The sequence below is a fragment of the Cetorhinus maximus genome, chromosome 15 (assembly GCF_964194155.1).
Source record: "Cetorhinus maximus chromosome 15, sCetMax3.hap1.1, whole genome shotgun sequence".
In the NCBI taxonomy this organism is placed as follows: domain Eukaryota; kingdom Metazoa; phylum Chordata; class Chondrichthyes; order Lamniformes; family Cetorhinidae; genus Cetorhinus; species Cetorhinus maximus.
The window spans coordinates 100,450,985-100,470,743 of NC_135893.1; the positions used below are offsets into that span (position 1 = coordinate 100,450,985).

Here is a 19,759-nt window from a genome sequence, read left to right on the forward strand (position 1 = left end):
CACCTCCTGGCTCCTCAAAGCCTGTCTGCCATCTACAAGGCACGTCAGGAGTGTGATGGAATACTCCCCACTTGCCTGGATGAGTGCAGCTCCCACAACACTCAAGAAGCTCAACACTATCCAGGACAAAGCAATCCACTTGATTGGCACCCCATCTTCCATCTTCAATATTCACTTCCTCCACCACCGATGCACAGTAGCAACAGTGTGTACCATCTACAAGTCTCACCAAGTCTCCTTCGGCAGCACCTTCCAAACCTGCAACCTCTACTACCTAGAAGGACAAGGGCAGCAGATGCATGGGAACACCACTATTTGCAAGTTTTCCTCTAAGCTGCTCCCCATCCTGACTTGGAAATATATCGCTGTCCCTTCACTGTCGCTGGCTCAAAATCCTGGAATTCCCTTCCTAACAGTGCTGTGGGTGTACCTACACCACATGGACTGCAGTGATTCAAGAAGGCAGCTCACCACCACCTTCGCGAGGGCAACTAGGGATGGGCAATAAATGCTGGCCTAGCAAAAAAAAACATGCTACTGTCTATGTATGTTATAGGGCCTGAATCTGTATATTAAATGCATTTATTTATTAAGAGTGGCCCTGAAACAAGCAAGTTCTCCAGCTGGCCTTTTCAGGGCCTTACCCTAAATGGCAGCAGGCAGGGCAGCAGTATAAACGGGGCAGGCAGGGTTTCATTTTTACATCTATTCTGAAAGAAATCACTACCAACGCTACACCATTGAGTGCCAGCTTAAGTCTCTCAAGCGGGACTCGAGACAAGTCAGCCAAAGCTAAAGCTGATGTAGTTTTAGTCTAATTTTTATGTAATGACACTTATGTATTTATAATGAAATATGTAATTTTTGTTCCATTTATCTTGTTTAAACACCTATTTTGGACATTAGAAATGGCAGTTACTGAGAAAAAAGTTAAAGATACAATTTCTTTCAGAGCATATTTTGAAGATAGATATGAGTACCCTGCAGGACCACTAACTGAAACAATGGCTTTTATGTGACAGCCCATGTCCAAATGCAGCAAGACCTGGACAATATCCAGGTTTGGGCAGACAAGTGGCAAGTAACATTCACACCACACCAGTGCCAGACAATGACCATCTCCAACAAGAGAGAATCTAACCATCATCCCTTGACGTTCAATGGCATTACCATCACTGAATCCCCCACTATCAACATCCTGGGGGTTACCAATGACCAGAAACTGAGCTGGACTAGCCATATAAATACTGTGGTTACAAGTGCAGGTCAGAGGCTAGGAATCCTGCAATGACTAACTCACCTCCTGACTCCCCAAGCTTGTCCACCATCTACAAGGCACAAAGTCAGGAGTGTGATGGAATACTCCCCATTTGCCTGGATGAGTGCAACTCCCACAACACAGAAAGAGCTTGACACTGTCCAGGACAAAGCAGCCCACTTGATTGGCACCACATTCACAAACATTCACTCCCTCCACCGCCAATGCACATTAGCAGCAGTGTGTACCATCTACAAGATCCACTGCAGGAATTCACCAAGGCTCCTTAGACAGCATCTTTCAAACCCATGACCACTACCACCTAGAAGGACAAGGGCAGCAGGTAGATGGGAACACCACCGCCTGGAAGTTCCCCTCCAAGTCTCTCACCATCCTGATTTGGAAATATATCGCCGTTCCTTCAGTGTCGCTGGGTCAAAATCCTGGAACTCCCTTCCTAACAGCACTGTGGGTGTACCTACACCACATGGACTGCAGCGGTTCAAGAAGGCAGCTCACCCACCACCTTCTCAAGGGCAACTAGGTATGGACAATAAATGCTGGCCCAGCCAGCGAAGCCCACATCCCATAAATGAATAACAAAAAAAAAAGTCTTATGGAGGTGTGTTGTTGCCAAATATTAAATTTCAATTTAATTTGCTGGACTTACATATGAAACATTTTAACAAAGTTTTAATTGTTAAAACAAAGACACTGACTTAAGATGGCTGCCAGAGGTCACCTGACATGCCTGTAACTGCAAGTTGGTCAAGTTTCTGGAAGCTTCCAAAGTGGATTACAAACAGGACATACCCAGACAACCCTCCTGTGGAATTTCATACCTGCTAATGTCTAGTACTGCTTTAAAGGTGGACTGAAACTTAAAATGGCTGCCACTGTTTGCATCACTGCATAACTACATTCCACTCCATCAGGCTGGACACAGAGAGTCTACAGAGACAATGGCTACCCTGCAGGTGCTGATATTTTCTTCCTAGCTCATTACACGGAAGATTGGGTCATTCAGAAGTGATGGCTTGGGCATTTAAAAAAAAATCCTCTTGGCCTTAATACAATAGCAAAGGTCTATCCAAACATTAGATAATCAATTACCTTCTGTAGAATACCCAATCATCACAGAGATAGAAGTCATGTGATCAAATCCTCCTTTTTGAATTTTCTTTTATTACAATCCTGCTTACTTTGGCGCAGTCTGAAGGAGGAACATCTGAAAGCAGCAAAAAGGCCGCTTGCCTCTCCCTCTCTCTCAACTAATTTGGACCCTGGAATTGCTTATATCATACTGTGGACAGAGAAATCCTAAAGACCACCTCAAATTCCACAGCAGTGTTTTCAGAAGGAAAACCCAAGGACTACAGCTTTAGGAACTGCCTCAGCCACAAACAACTGCACCAAGGACTCGCAATCAGTGAATACTATTTATTTATTTGCTTTTTCTTGTTGAACCTTAATTTGACCGAAAGTTAAGATCCCCTACTTTAGCACTGCTGAAAAAAAGAGACATGTTGAAGCTTTTCGTCTTGCACTCATCAGGACACTTCGCAAGAATACTAATATAAGGGGAAAACAACAATTTACACTACATGATGAGAGTGTTGATTGGTTGGCAAGTGGCGTTGCCATGGAGAATGCACCAGTTATGGTGACTGACTGTTAACTACCAAGCATTGTTTCAAATTTAAACCAGGCAGCTTGAGCCTTGCCCTGGTTTAAATTTCACGCAATGCTTGGCAGTTAAGTGTCAGTCACTGTCACTGGTGCCACTCACCACCAATGCAAAACCACTTGCCAACCAATCAGCACTCGCTTGGAGTAGTGTGTGCAGTTTTGGTCTCCTTACCCACAGAGGGAGTGCAGCGAAGGTTCACCAGACTGATTCCTGGGTTGGCAGGATTGTCGTATGAGGAGAGATTGGGCCGATTAGGCCTGTATTCACTGGAGTTTAGAAGAACGAGAGGGGATCTCATTGAAACGTATAAAATGCTGACAGGGCTGGACAGACTAGATGCAGGAATGATGTCTCCTCTGGCTAGGGCGTTCTTGAACAAGGGTTCACAGTCTCAGGATATGGGTTAGGCCATTTAGGACTGAGATGAGAAGAAACTTCTTCACTCAGAGGGTGTTGAACCTGTGGAATTCTCTATCACAAGGGGCTGTGGAGGCCAAGTCACTGAATATATTTAAGGGCACAGATAGATTTCTAGACTCTAAAGGCATCGAGGGGTATGGGGAGAGAGTGGGAATACGGTGTTGAGATAGAGGATCAGCCATGATTGTATTGAATGGTGGAGCAGGCTCAAAGGGCCAAATGACTTACCCTTGCTCATTTTCTATGTTTCAATGTTTCTTCACATACAGTACAAATTGTTGTTTCGTTTTCCCCTTATATTGGTATTCTTTAAAGTGTCCCGATGAGTGCAAGATGAAAAGCTTGGACATGCCCCTTTTTCCAGAAATACTCAAGTTCTGTACTACCAAACGACTATTGGTAGCCCCTACTTTGTAACTTGTATTTTTGCACACTTGTTTGTTTGTGCGCGCGCACGCGCACGTGCGTGTGTGCACGTGTGTTGCAACAGTTGGGGCATGTGCCTATCTTTCTTTAATATTTTAATATCTTAACTGGGTGAAACTCAAGAAAGCCTGTCTTGACTGAGCTCTTTGAAATCAGCACACAAACAGTTAAGTACATACACTGAATTGACACATTCCCTATGAATTTCAAAAAACCTGTTATGACCAACTGAGGAGTGAAAAAAAAAATGGGGGAGACCTTGCATCCCTCCTCACCTGGTCATAACACAGGCAAGTTGTGATACCACTACCAATGAAAGTTCAGTCACAGCTCCACCTATATGCATTGCTGGAGTGTGCAAACAATGAGATTTCACATATCAGCTAGTTTAGATAAGGGCTTTCAATAGAGCACATGCCCCACGCACCGAACAGATCCCACTACTGTAGAGGATAGGAACAATAATAGATCATTATGTACTCTCTCACCGTTTCAGTTCTTCCTCCAGCTCCTTCATCCGGTTCTCAACCTTGACTTTGGCTTGTTTGATAGTCTCCAGCTCCCCTTTCAGCACCTCCTGCTCACTTGACAGCTCATCAACCTTTGCAATCAGGTCATCCTTCACTATGTTCAGAGCGTTCCTACAATTGCAAATCAAATCCACCGAGTTATATCACTTTCAATTAAAGTAAATGAACTGAATACCAAAAATTCTCAATATCATTTATAAACAGAAGTGCAAGAAGTGCCAGTGAATATTCTTTTAGTTCAGTTATAACTGTGCTAGAGAAAAGCTTAGCACGCAGGCCAATCATAACAATAAAAACTTACGACACACGTGTAGACAGTAACAATCAGCAGCAGCCGACAATTTAGCTGCACTTTCTTGCTGGCATGCTGTAAAATAGACCATTAGAATGGTGCTTGGGGTGGTACAGAGGAAACCCCTCCTTGCTTGTATCTCATGCAGCACCACTGTAACATCAGCAACCACTGAAGGAGGTGGTCAGGTGCACTCACTTGCCTACGGTCTCGTGCCTGAATCTACGGGACCCTTTCCCTTCATTTATGGCCTGGCGCCCCTTAATCCGCAGCCTCAGCGGAGGTGGCTAATGGACCAAACTTGTCTTTTAGTGCTTCCAGTTTATGAATTTTCAGCTCCTGCTTTGTCACATGCTCCCCTTTAATTTCTCCATTCCTTTAAAAATTTGACTTTTACAAATTTTTCCCTCCCTCTGGGGGAGATGGTGGCATAGTGGTAGTGTAGTGGGCTAGTAATCCAGAGACCCAGGTTAATGCTCTGGGAACATAGGTTCAAATCCTACCAAGGAAACTGATGCAATTTAAATTCAATTAATTAATAAATCTGGAATTTAAAGCTAGTCTCAGTAATGGTGATAGTGACTATAAAGCTATCTTGTTGTAAAAACCCATCTGGTTCACTAATGCCCTTTAGGGAAGGAAATCTGTCATCCTTACCTGGTCTGGCCTACATCTGACTCCACACCCACAGCAATGTGGTTGACTCTTAAATGCCCTCTGAAATGGCCCAGCAAGCCACTCAGTTCAAGGGCGATTAAAGATGGGCAACAAATGCTGGCCTTGCCAATGACACCCACATCCCATGAAAGAATAAAGAAAAACTAGTGATGTCAATTCTAAGCCCATCTGAGTCTCACCTGGAAAAAAAGCAAAATACTGCAGATGAAGGAGATCTTGAGATAAAAACAGAAAGTGCAGGAAAAACTCAGCAGGTTTGGCAGCATCTGTGGAGACAGAAAGCCAGACCTGCTGAGTTTTTCCAGCACTTTGTGTTTTTATTTTTGAGTCCCACCTGGATTTCTTAACAATCAAGTAAATTTACTTTGAAGTTTGAGTGGTAGTTGCACTAAGATTCAGGCTGCTCTTAAAGCAGTGCAAACCAAATTAGAACTGAACTACACCTTAGAATGAAGGCCCAAAAAAATGTCCGACTTTTTATCTTATTGCACTTGGATGAAAAGGATAGCTTGGACACTGTGGTGGGAGCAAATTAATGAGTGAAAAATCAGGTAAGCTCCATTTGAAGCATGCAACCTTCCCCAACCAATTTTCCTCTATGCTCAGCATCCAGGGGATCCTTCACACCTAAACACAATAAAAAATAAAGTCTGTCCTAAGTTATGTAAACTTGTTTCATCAACGCCAAATTCAAATCAACCAATGGCTTGAATTAAATAATTATAATAAAACATGCGGTAATTTTTGCATAATTTCAATTTGAATTAAACAACTTCTAAGTAAAAGTAGGGTGAACTACCCTAGTGCATTGTACTAAATTGTATAAGCTCCCACATTCATTTGTACTCTTCAGGAGATCAATGTTTCTTTTCAATCCAATAGGCATACGAAGAAATTTGCGAGAGTTAGAACATCTGTGAACATTTGGCAGCTTCTTTATTTAACTTAAAGAATACATATTTGCACCAATCAATTTTTGGAATTCATTTTTCAGTCCATCTTACACAACTGGTTAGTCCACCGAAGCTATTAGAGATAAATAGATAGGCCAGAGAGGATCTCTGGATGGTCAGCAACAAATGCTATAAAAATCTTAATGTTCCAGGGATTTCAGGCCTTGTCCAATTTACATTACAGTTTATTGAAGGAGGCAAGACTGATTCTTACTTTCCATGTTGCAGGAAGGGTTAGTTAAGAGTGCAGTTGTTGAACATCCACATTGTGTCATTGTATTTACTGCTCAATAAATCTATTTGGCAGTTTAACTGCTCAGCCATTGTCTACTGAAGTGTTTATTCTACCACATTTAAAAATAAGCAAAGATCACATGAGGGTGGGTGATATAACTAATAAGTCAAAATATAATAGCTGCATTTTCTGTTGCAACTCTGGGTTCACTATTAAATCACACAATACTAGACAGGCAGAGGCACACTTTGACCATGGGGAACAGGGACTCACTTATCAAGAGGTCTGAGATATCGAACCAAACAAAATGATCTAGAGCACAAACTTTAAAATGTAACCATTTGCACCACAAGGATTTAAAGGACTATCAACGAGCATTAGCATACATATCAGAGTAAATAGCATGAGAACATAAATTGGCATCACTGACAACATCATGAGAATGAGCTCTGATTTGTCAGGGCAACAATGAGAACATTACAAGGATGTAGATGAAGATCCATGATTACATTATGTGAATATGTATGACAGCAGTCAGCACGTTGAGAATTTGTCTAGACTTTGATGAGCTCATGCAGTTGAGTAAGTTTATAGCAAACTGTTTTCCTTACTTAGTTTCCAAAAGCTGGGTGTTCTCCATGATGAGATTTTCAACCTCCTTTCCCATTCCTGGAAGAGGCATAAGTGATATTTATTCAGTAACTGTGTATAGGTTCTATTAACTATTGAGGTGCACAGCATTCATATACATATACAGACATAGATACACACACACACACACACACACACGCTATACATACATACACATAAATAAAATCAAAAATGGGCATTTCATACAACACCATGTCAAGCTAGTCAATGTTGAACCATATGCTGCAGCAGAAAGTATGATGTGCAAAATCCCTCGTCATTTACAAATGCACACATTCACTCACGTGAGAGAGCTGCAGTGAAAAAGCATGAATGGAACACAGAGATCACCAATTGCAGATGAATCATAGAAGGCACATGCACCCCAGTGGACCCAACAGCCTCTTGGTTTAATATTATTTTGTGGGATTCTGTCAGTCATTTAACCAGCTGCTCAACTGTGACATTTCACAAACAACTCGACTGGTTTTAAGGTCCACTGTTTAAAGGACAGCGAAAAAAAGCATGCCTCAAATGTAATCCATTTTCAGTTTTCTAAGTGCAACTCTCCATCCACCCGCAGTGTTTAAAGATTCCGCAGCCAATCTCAGACCCAGGGATTGGTGGCTTAAGATGGATCTCAACCCCATTGTGGGTTTTTATTATCCTTTTTGCCCTTTTTCCTCCTTTTGTAGATGGGATTCGCACTGCGATGTAATTTCAAGGACAGAAGCAGCAGCAGTCCTCCAGTACACTTCCAATTGGTTATTCTTCACATTTGATCCCACACATTAAGAGATGGAGGCTAACTGACCAACAGTGTTTTTAAATGTAAGAACGCCCCAAGTTACTGCACAGAAAACATTTAGGAAACAGACAGCGTGAATACGGAAATGAGAAATTAGCAAAGGTAATCAAAAATTTGGTTGAGAAGGTGGATTATGAGGTTTCAAAAAAAGGAAAGAGAGATGAAGAGGCAGAGGACCGTAGGAAGGAAGCTCCAGAGTAGGATCCAGGTAGCTGAAGACTTCGTTAACAATTGTCAGGCAAAGCCAGAGGACAATGTACAAAAGACTGGAGCCAAGTGAATTCCAGAGGATATATGGTGCTTGATTTTCTTCCACTATACCTCCTAAAACCAGGTGCTACAGCATTAGAAAATCAAAGGGAAATCAGACAAGGAGGCCCTTCATTCAATTCCCACCCCTGCCAGAATCACCCTTGATTTTACTCCTCCCAGACAAGTAGGGAAGTTAGCTGACTGCCTCTTCACCACTCCAATACAGGGGGGGAAGCAGTGGAAACTCAAGCAGCCAAAGCAGACGGTTCAAGAAGGCAGCTCACCACCGCCTTCTCAAGGGCAACTAGGGATGGGCAATAAATGCTGGCCCAGCCAGTGACGCCCATACCCCATGAATGGATAAAAAAAAGACCCATTGGAGCCCTCTTCAGAAAGCACCCTATTGTGAGGACCTTTCATCCTCTTCATAACCAAAAAGCCCTTATCCCCATCCAAGATCAAACCTGAAATTAAACTTCTGATCTTTGGAGCAAAGGGCTGGAGGAAATTGCAGAGATCGGACGGGATGAGGCTGCAGAGGAATTTTCATTTTCACCTCTTGGAGGATAGTAGTTTGTTGCATTAATCACCTGCCTTTTTATAGAAACCCACCCAATTTTCATTCTATGACAAGCTTGCTATCAGCAGGAGACCAACAGATCACCCACGTCTGCGATACAAGGATGTCTGTAAGCAAGACCTCAAGTTGACCGGATTGGAGTTGATACATGGGAAGTCCTCGCTGCTGACCGGAGTGCATGGAGACAAGCAGTCAGGAAAGGTGTGGAAAAAGCAGAGGAGAAAAGAAATGACCAGATGGTGGAAAAAAGAGCCCACCAGAAAAAAAAATCAACCTCGGGCCAACGCTGTTCATCTGCGCCAGCTGTGGAAGATACCGCCATTCACGAATCAGTCTCTAGAGCCTCAACAAACACGTTCAATCCAGAAGTGATGTACACCCTAGGCACAGTCCTTCATCTTCTGAGACAGACGGATCACAAGGACTGGGGGGTAATAAGCATGCACAACTTGGTCACCAAGGAGAGCATAGTTATAGTCGTGTCTGGAGGTGATGAAGGAACTTCCAAGGGTTTTAGTTGTTTGGGGGCTGTTGGGGTGGGGTGGGGGGGCGGGAGAGAGAACTGAGGTATGGGCGATGTTGTGAAAGTAGGTGTAAATATTGTTGTGATGGGAGAGGATACAAGATCTAAAATTACGTCTGCATTTATTTTAGTATTGCTGTTGCTATTGAGAGATTATTTTCTGATGTTATTAGTGTGCGGTGTTGATCACAGGCAACATCGACCTTTGTGGTTTCTCTGTATTTTTCTTACTTTTTTACACTAGTTTTGCCAGGTATTTGTCTAGCGGCAGGACCAAAGTGAATAAAGCAGTTACTTCCAAAACTCTTGTGAACTCTAAGCCATTCAACTGACACGCTGTTGGGTCTCTACCCATGCTAATCTAACACTGATGCAAAACTATGAAACAAACTTTTTTTTTTGGGAGGGGTGAACAACAAAAAACAAACGTCCTTGCCTCAATGTTGATGGTTTTGTTGATGGAAATTCCCTATTCGCTGGTGTTTATTTGTTGTTCTTTCCTAATGTAAATAATAAAATAGTGCTTGGGATAAGTCAGCAAAGTTGGCACAGTGGAAGCATGTTCACATGGTCTCTATTTATGATGGGCAACACGTAGTTGTGAAGTGTGTGAAAAGTATTTGTATGACTCACACTGAGGAACATTCGTTTAATAAAACAACACACTTAGGTTGCTTGGGCCCAGAGATATGCTAGGGTGGGTATGTGGCTTTATTACACAGCACTGTCAGCTACCCTTCCACTCTCAATGGAAACATGTATTTGAACCAAAAGAAAAACAATGTTATAAAAGTGAGAAAAAAAAATGTTGTGGTTTACAAACAGAATATGCAACAAGTTGGACCAGGAAATCAGAAAAAAAGTAATGCTCAAGCACCTGACTACAACATGACCTGTTTGTGACTTTGCTATTCTGGTTTGATTGTGACAGAATGGCTTCCATATCCTAATATATTACTGACCTTGTCTCCTCTCACTCTGCAACAACAACCGATTTATATGAAGCTTCCTGTCTTGTCATTTACAGGCATTATCAGGAATGATGTTGTCCATTTGAATGCACATTGGTCAATGTTACTACTCTTCTAACCTTATTTCTTCTAAGGTCATGTTGGATATAAGAGCTCTTATAAGTCAACGATCCAGTTTTCTTCCCATTTGCTCTTGGGCATATTTAAACATGCACAAACAGCTATGCAGCTCAACATGTGAAGTCTGATTCACGTTGGGAATGTCAGATCTTCTGCTCTCTGGGTTCTAATCTCTGAACCAAAAGACATGACCACCATCCATTCTTAAGGCATGCCCCTCCAGACTTATTCCTATCCTATACCATCTCACCAATCTCTCTTATAAACAGTCCGATTGTCCTTCTCTTTGAAAATTTGCTTCATCAGCACTTCGTAAAGTTTTGGAAGCTGCTGTCAACTCTCAAGTTATCCATCACCTCACAAGTTCTGACCTACCCTACGGCCAGCAGTATGGTTTTTTTTTTTAAGCGCAGGTGTCCTTGTCATCTAGGTTTCACGCCTCTGGAATTCAGGATTCATTGATCAATTATCTCTTAGTACGGTTTGCATTTTATCTCTGGTGCACTTCATTAGCTTGACAAATTTGGGGAGAATTGTAGAAGTGTCCCACAGGTAGTCTACATCAAAAAAGACTTGCATTTATATAGCACCTTTCACGACTTCAGGACATCCCAAAGCACTTCACACCCAATTAAGTGTTTCTGAACTGTTGTCCTGTTCCCCTACATTACATTTCTGTGAAATACGCCAGGTTTGCAGAGGTTTTGAGGCTCATCACAACTGCATTCTGTGCAAAACACTGTTATCTTGGACATTTTGCAAGGATCTAGTGCTTCAAAGGATGCAGGTAACTTGTTTAGACTTCTTTCGAAGTTATGTTCCCATCAAAACCACCATAAGTGCCTGGTTTGCTCTTGCATCATTCAGTTAATGCCATAATTCCTTTAACCAGCCCCTGAGCTCTGTTTCTTCATAGCAACGACTGCATTCACACCTTTGCTGATGATTCATCAACCTCCTTTAGCGGCCACATCCGTAAATCCTAATGCAGTGCAATGGCTCAAAAACAGGCCTAAGCTCAAAACCAGTCCAGGTTATCATTTGCCCTCCACATGAGCATAAGGTCTCCTTTAATGAGCACCCATGAAAATCTCTTTTCTTTCAATTCTTCATTGTAGTAATTTCCGCATGCCTCTCAATGGCTATTAATTATTCAACCCTCCAATTAAATGGAATTCCTTCGCCGTTAACACTGTCTCAAAGTTCAATTTCTTCTTTTGCATCAAAAAATTTCTTCCTACTTGGGGAACTATTAACACGCTATGAAGTTCAGGTCTGAATAGCCTCCACGCACCCCCACCCCCCAGCTTCTCTCCTCACAACCTTTCCTCTCATTCCCTATTTTACCAATATTACTACGGTCAGGGTTTCTATTAACTTTGCTCTCTTGGTCTTTCTGAGTGCAAAATATTCTGACCTGCACTCTTTGCATCCTCCCTCTATCTCCACAGTGTTTGAATCAAGGAAATAATTTTCTGAGTTAGTACTTTTTGTAGCGAATTTTCCACTTAAATATACAAATCATTAATTTGGACACTCAAAGAATTTAAAATAACTTATGATAGATTGTACACAGCATGAGCCTGAATTTCCAAAGGGCCCATCTCAGCAGGCAAAGTTCCCACCAATACTTCCTCCCAAAACCCACAATCCTCATGATTCAAATTATTCCTTGCAAAAAAGTGTTTCCCCCTTCCTGGAATAATCCCCTCCTTCAGGTACCATGCCCTAAAAGGGAGTTGGTGACCATGGAATGCCATTGGATTGGTCCATGATTATGCTTGGCAAAGTACTGCAGTGGTTTGCTGTTGCCTTCTGCAGTATGGCTGACCAGGAAACTCTCCCACTCTTACAGCCTGCCATCAGGCATATTTGGAAGGATTTACAGGCTGATAATCAACCTGTTTTGGCCACGTTATGAACACACCTTCTGTAGCCATCAAGTCTTGGGATGGGACTTGAACCAAGATCTTCTGGCCCAGAGGTAGGGATGCTACCATGAGCCACAAGACCTCTTAGTTTTCCTGGAATCTACAGACCTTTAATAGCTGAGCTTGGTATCTATTAATCACTACTTCCCAATTCAGAGGTGTATTCATGCTGCACCAAGATGATGGGCAGGGCTTTGTGCCGTCCCCCAGCGGCGGCTGGGCACTCCGCCACCTACCCGTCTCCACCCCAATTAAGTCTGCGGCTGGAAGGTCCATGGGTGTCCTGCCACCAACTGAGACTCTTAAGCAAGCAATTAATACCCAATTAAGGGCCTTATCCCAGTACCGCTGGTATTAATCTAGCAGCAGGCGGGGCTATCGCCACACAGGGAGCACAACAAGCAAACCCCTACAGGGTCGATTGCGGACTCCCTCATTCAAAGGCACTTGGTGCCTGATCAGAGGACACAGCATCAGGAAGCAGGGGCACTTAGAGTGACACCCTTGACCTGACCCCCTGCTGCGGGTTTGAAGGCAGATGGCCTTCCTGCCACTGATATTTTACCCTGGAGGGAGGAGTTCCAACCCACATGGGAAATCCAGTAGCCCTGGTGTTGGGGCGGTTGGACTCCTTTGCGAGTGCCTTGGACCCATCGGAGCAATGCTCTCCCTCAAAGTCATCCTTCCCTTTAACCCCACCCACCAGCCCTCTTGAACTTAGCCCCCGACACCCTCACTAAGATCCGAAGGCCTTACTTGGGCTTCTTGGGTTGGTGGGGCTGCCTGTAGCCTCAGCAGTGGCCACCACTCCTAACTGGGACTGCTGGAACTACAGAATTGCCAGCCATCCAACTGACTAACAATTCTTTAAGGCATGACTTCCTCCTGAGATAGGGGCAGAAGTCTCACCTTAAAGCAATAAAAGCTGCTCCCAGTGTTAATTTGCTGCGAGGCAGTTGTCAGGAGCTTGGGTGGGCTTCTAACCCCTGACCTTTTAGACAAGTGTTTGTTTGGGGGGTGGGGGGAGGGGTGGGCAGCACCCCATAAAATCCAGCTATGCACATTCTTGCAATTTCTCAATCGGTGATAAATTTATTGTAATCTATTTCTGATAATTCAAAGAATTGCTCAATTAAATCTCAAGTTTCCTAAAAAGACCTCCAGTGCTGTTTTATTCTAAATGTTTAATTTGGATTTCTACATAATTTAAAACTTTTAAATGTAATAATAATTTCCTGTAGACAAGCATTAGCAATTCTCTGACACTGCATTAATTAAGTTTAGAATTTGCCACTGATATAAAGCATTACTCAATGGTAACTAAACGCTAGATGGCAGCAGTTGAATGTTGAAGATAGTCCATTATTTTGCTCATACATGCTCATCAGGAAAGGGCTGGAACAATTTTAAGCTGAGAACACACTTTAGCACCAAGACTGTGCATTAGTCGTCTTTATCACAGGCTCAGAGATTATTGCTTGTTAAGGAGCAGCCCACAAGATGGCAATCTTTTCAATGTCTAGAGGTTCCCTCCTTCAAAACCTCTTCCTTAAATCCCACCTCAGACAAACTTTTGGTCACCCATTCCTGACAACTCCTTTGGCTCTGTGAAGCGGCTTGGGGCATTTCATTCTATGCTATAGGTACTATACAAATTCAAGTTGTTGCTTGCACAAGACCCGTGCGATGAGTAACTTTCACCGACCTTAATCAGATATTAAACCCGAGGTAGATTCTTACACATTGGGAATAAGAAAGCAACCACAGCAGATATGCACTGTAACAAAAACTGCTGGAAGAGCTCAGCAGGTCCGACAGCATCTGTGGAGAGAAAGACAGAGTTAACGTTTCAAGTCCGTATGACTCTTCTTCAAAAGGAGGGGGTCATACGGACTCAAAACGTTAACTCTGCCTTTCTCTCCACAGATGCTGTTGGACCTGCTGAGTTTTTCCAGCAGTTTTTGTTTTTGTTTCAGATTTCCAGCATCCGCAGTATTTTGCTCTTATCTTAGATATGCATTGTAGTTGTCTTCTCGTTGGAAAAAGGTAAGCAGAGAAGGGTTACCAGGGATGAAAAATGGTGCCAGAGTGGTTCTTTCTGAACCCCCTGCAGCCATTTCTGCCACCGTTTTGGGTTTCTGACAGGAATTCCACCCCAGGTACCAACGATGATGCTGCAGCTGCACCAGTGCCATGAGAAAGGATAGTGCACTGATCACTCATACCAGGCGGAATACAGTTATCCAAATGCCTGCACTACTCTTAGCAAACCCTCTTTGTCCACTGTAACCAAAATGGTCCAGAGCATTTCTGCAACACTGGCCTCAGCACTCCCTTCAACTACCACTGTTTGCTGTGCTGCTACCTAATACTACTTAAGCATCAATGAGAAGGGTCTGTAACTGAATCAGTCATGTTCGCTGTTTCAGCTGCTTGCAGTTACTGCCCGCTTTACAACACTTGAAGATTGATGAGTGGATTTTCCCTTCGAAATAACAGCCTCAGTCATGCAGCTCGCACTCCAGCTCTGCTCCTGTTGCCCAGCAATCCCGCAGTATGTCCGCTGCATGGGAGCAGACCATGCTGGCAGCAATAGAATCGTGTAAATCTTTGCCTCAAGGTCCTTTCAATCAGATCATCTAGAATCTCTTGTAATTACCTGGAGCCTAAGGCCTCTATATGAGTAGTCTGACCATTCACAAGAGATACCCTGACTCCACCTGTAACACTATTTTTAACAGAGGCGTCAGTTCATTTAAAATAAATAGGTTAACGGCTTCACTAAAATAGCAAAGAAATTTTCTACAAATATATTAATCATTCATTTACCCTTCGTGCATAAGTGTAATTTCAAACTCTCTTTGTACTAATGAGTTTGCAAGAACTCAAAACATTCTTTTTCTCATTTTCACTGCGATGCTAAACCGTAATTAGCTCAGGATAATTTACTCTCCTGTTCTGGGCCTTGAACAGTATTGTAATTCAAATGTGAACTGCTGATTAAGAACACAAGAAATAGGAGCAGGAGTAGACCATCTGGCCCATCGAGCCTGCTCCGCCATTCAGTACGATCGTGGCTGATCTTCAACATCAACTCCACTTTCTGGCCCACTCCCCATATCCCTTGAGGCATCACCAGATTGTAGTAGATTAGCAAACTGCATTCCCAATTCTGAGATCTTGGGTTTAATTCATCCTAGTTAACCACAGGGTCACAGAGTCACAATGAAATGAAAGTCTCCTCACTTTCCCAGTTATGATGAAATGAAAGCCTTTGTTCTCCCTTTGTTCATTAGCTGAAATTAGTTTGCATAGTCACAATCCAATAAATGAAGAATTTCATTCAAAGATGTAGCAACAATAACATGCGTTGGAAAATTGTAACGTTACACAGGGGCAGCAAGGAATCTTCCACAGAGGTTGAGCTAAAGGAACACTATAATATTGAGAGCCTTATTTCACATCCGTCTATTCTGTCTGAGCCAAGAACATGAATGCTAACACTGGAAGCCTTGTGGGAAATGTTCTTTCAACCAACACCCGGGATTCCTCAACTTGATGAGTAAAAGTGAAATTTACTGAAACTGTAAATTATAAATGTAAGTGTCATGGCCAATAAGAATGCCCAGTGGTCAAAGAATTAAATCAAACCTCAAAGGACGGTTTATAGTATAACGAGCATTATATCGAACATGCCAGTTACATTTTGCAGCAGCCAACAGAAGTCAAAAATACCAGGATACGCAGTTCAAAAGCACACTGCAAAAACCACTTCCTTGTGCCATGTTTTATATTTGCAAGTTAAATTAGGTTTCTGCATCATTTCATTATTGAAACCCACTCAGTGACTGCCTCAATATCCCTCTAATCAAGATCAATTAACCCAGTAAAGAATCAGGACTGAACCTGGGACCTTCCTGAGGCACACGGCTACGCACTTGAGCCAGCAGGAGAGCTCGCTGTCTGCTTATAAACCCGATACCGAAACACGGAATCAATTGCTGGTTCCATGCTTCATACAGTCTATGCAAAGCAGATCTAAATGCTTCTTGCTTTAAGAATAAAATTGTTTCAAAACGAAACTTCTTTAAAAATGGGAGAGTTTTGCTCAGGTAAACAAAACACTCTTCTTCTGGGCTACAAAGCAGGACCTGAAACGTGCAGCATGACTATCGAGTTTCACTCAGTCACAACAGTTCTCTACTACACAGTTTCAAAATATTTGCTTTTTGCATACATAAGATCACAAAGTGATGCTAATGTGTAGATTATACATTGGTTTCATTAAAGAGTTAATTTGTTGTCAGAAAGTTAAATACTTGTTCAAAATATTTAATTTGAGGCTATCCTTATATTGCATGTTTCTCTCAACGCTCCTGGTTTAATACTTAGGCCTGAGGTAGATTACATGTCAATGTGGGTGACGTAGGTAAGTCTCACCTCCAAAAATCAAAAACCATCAACATCCTTTAACCCTGGTTCCTATAGAGGAAAGTCTCCTTAAACCACTTCTCCATCACTGGCATTACTGGATCATTCTTAAACCGTACACAAACTTCTAACACCATTTTTAACATCAAGCCACCTGACGACCTAATTCTGCCATCCGCTAACTTTAATGAAGAAACTAAGCAAGACTTCTTTGCAAAAGAATGTTTCCTGCTTTATTCTCATGTCTGCTTATTCATTAAAATTAGCAAATGAAGGGAAAGCGAGTGCTAGTTATTGTCGAGGCTGATAGGTGCTTGGAGCAGTCAGAGGCAGTGTCACATATTGTTAATCCAGTGCCACTTTAGATTCAGATTACTGTCGGTCGGAGCAAACTAAAGTACAATTAGATTTCAATTGATCAATAATCAGCAAACATCCTTTTATTTATCCCCCCTCTGTCAAAAATTGGATTCAAAATAACTGCTCTGGGGTCACAGTGGGTAAATTTTAATCAAATTTAAATATCTGTCAACTGAATGACCTTCTTTAAAGACAGTCCGATGGATTTAATGTTGAAACGTCCACGACAACAATATTCTACAGTTGATCACCCTTAATCTGTCTGAAAATTAATTGGAAATTTGGGAATCAAATTAATGTGTGAACAAAAGGAGCCAATCAGCCAACAGCAGTGACACATCACAAACTAGGAACGCAAAGACACCCAAACCGGAAGGGGCAAATGCAAGCAGCACCATTTCCCAGGCTTTCACTAAACTACAAAAGCAAAGGAAAAGACTCCAAAAGTGTATGAAAATGTATGAAGGAAGAGGAAAAAATGGTGGCAGGAACCTTACCGAAGAAATCATCACGTACTAAGAGGGCAGTCCGTTAAGGGCGGGGAAGAAAGCAAAAAAGAGAGAAAGAAGTGGTTATGCACCAGTTCATTGTTTGTCAGCCTTCATACAGATCTGACTGCTGATAAACTTTTACTGCTCTGCTGCACTGTGATACACCTTATGAGGTAAAATGAACGAATTCTATCCCTACAGTGCCGGTGAATGCCCCAATCGCTTTTTTTTTGGGGGGGGGGGGGGGGGGGGGGGGGGCACAAAATGCAATGGACAGCAACTGCAACTTTACAGAGTGGGGGGGCTGCAACAGTTGTGCAAAATGGGCTCATAGTGAATCGGCAGCCCATTCCTGCACCGGAGAGTAATGATAAAGAAAATTGAGTGATGTGTAAAAAGCAGGCTGCCAGCACGTCAGGAGTCTGTTTTGTAAACCGGCACAGACGACTAATTCCACCCTCAGAGTGTCAGAACATATCCGAGAAGTCAGCCCGAGAAGGGCAACTGTAACGAGCACCTCAAGTTGGCCGACGTGCCAGTGTGTGCCAGAAATGCTCAGTGACTGAAATACTGGGCCAGAATTTGCTCAGAGTTGCTCCTACTCCACTGGCATAACTTTGTGAGACGTGCAGCAGGAACCTGGTTTTATCGCCTTCGGCTAAGTTACAACAGTGGAAAACAGGGAGCGGCTCTGAAGACATTTTGGGCGATTTTAAACAGGCCTTCTGGGAGGTGGCAACGATAGAAAAATGGTTCTTAAACAGAAGCACCAGTTTCTTCTGCTGGCCTTTTCTTGGGTCAAAACGTGTAAGGTTCAACAAGATTTTTAGTCGAAACAGGACTCAATACTGAAAATCTTCTTGCTTTCTGCGTGTGTAAAGTTATTATAGAATTACTGCATCCGCATATTCCCCGGCCTTAAGGTTTGTGTTAAATCTGTTCAAGTCAAATCAAAAATGTGAGATGCAATTTCATGTTTTGTTTTGGATCTACAAGGAATATTGAAGATGGGGGTGGTGGGCTTAGGGTTGGCATTTCACACAACTGCAATCCAAGGTCATTGTCCTAACTTGTACACTTGTCTCCCATTTCAGTAAAATTATATATAATATTCTCATTCAAACTAAGGAAAACTTAAAACGAAAGCAAAAAAGAATGCTGGAAATTCTCAGCAGGTCAGGGAGCATCTGTGGAGAAAGAAACAAAGTGATGACCTTTCATCGGCTGACAGGTCACTGACGTGAAACGCCAACTATTTCTCTCTCCTCTGGAGCTGCCAGATATGCTGAGAATTTCCAGCACTGCCTGCTTTTCTTTCAGATTTTCAGTACCTGCAGTATTTTGCTTTTCTGAGGGAGAGTTAAACTGTTTTGAATTAAGTGTTTTCTGAGCAAGGCACAATATGTATTTAAGAGATAATTCGGGGGTTTATCAATGTTCTTTCTGTAAGCCAAGGTGACCAGCCCATCCCCAAACACTACCTGAACTGGGATCAGAAAAGCTAGTCCTTCCATGATAAAGTAAAAATGCTAACTCTTGCTCCTATCATTGGCAGGTGTTCAAATCGGTCAGTATTCCATCCCTATTTCCCTCCACTCAAATTGCCATGTTATGTTTATTCATTCAGGGGGTCTGAGTTGAGCTCCAGCCCATGGCCAACATCAATGATACACTACGATTGTTCCAACACATGGAGTAGCGTTGCAGGCTTTGGGTTTTCTCTCAAGACTGAGCAAAAAGATGATCCGACTGAGCTCGGGATGTGTTTGGTACTGCTCAGTTGAAGAAAGTGGCCAAGTTAGAATGCCAGTTAAGTCTGCGATTTTAACATGCACCCTATAAGCTAGGAGTCCAAAGCCCTACTGCTAAAAGATGAGTCGAAATCTTAACTATTTTCATCCCACCATATAATTCTAAAGACGGCTCGGTTTTAAATCAAAAACAGCTGTTTGGTGGAGGAGAGAGGAGAGCTTTGAAGACAGCGTGCACGACTGAGCAACCTTAGTTGCAACTTCACCAGGATTCTGGGGAAGGGAGAGAGGTGTTACATTCCTAATGCAGTTCAAGGGCAGACTGAGCAAACCAGGAAGACGGGAGGCACAGGCCAAAAGCCAAAAAAGTGATTTTGCAGCGGTAAGGGAGTATCACAATGTGTACAGCACCAACACAAACACACCAAT

The 19,759-nt window shown here is 42.6% G+C and overlaps 1 protein-coding gene across 10 annotated transcripts in view; it reads right to left on the reverse strand.

Moving 5' to 3' along the window:
* The window catches only part of mapk8ip3 (mitogen-activated protein kinase 8 interacting protein 3), a 202,757-nt gene that overhangs the window by 88,117 nt on the left and 94,881 nt on the right, over positions 1-19,759 (reverse strand). For all 10 annotated transcript variants that reach the window (XM_078559079.1, XM_078559071.1, XM_078559076.1 and 7 more), the window contains exons 9-10: positions 7,094-7,151; positions 4,283-4,435 (exon numbers count right to left, since the gene is read on the reverse strand). In XM_078559079.1, coding sequence (XP_078415205.1) covers positions 4,283-4,435; positions 7,094-7,151 — 211 coding nt within the window. The remainder of the gene's footprint in view (positions 1-4,282; positions 4,436-7,093; positions 7,152-19,759) is intronic.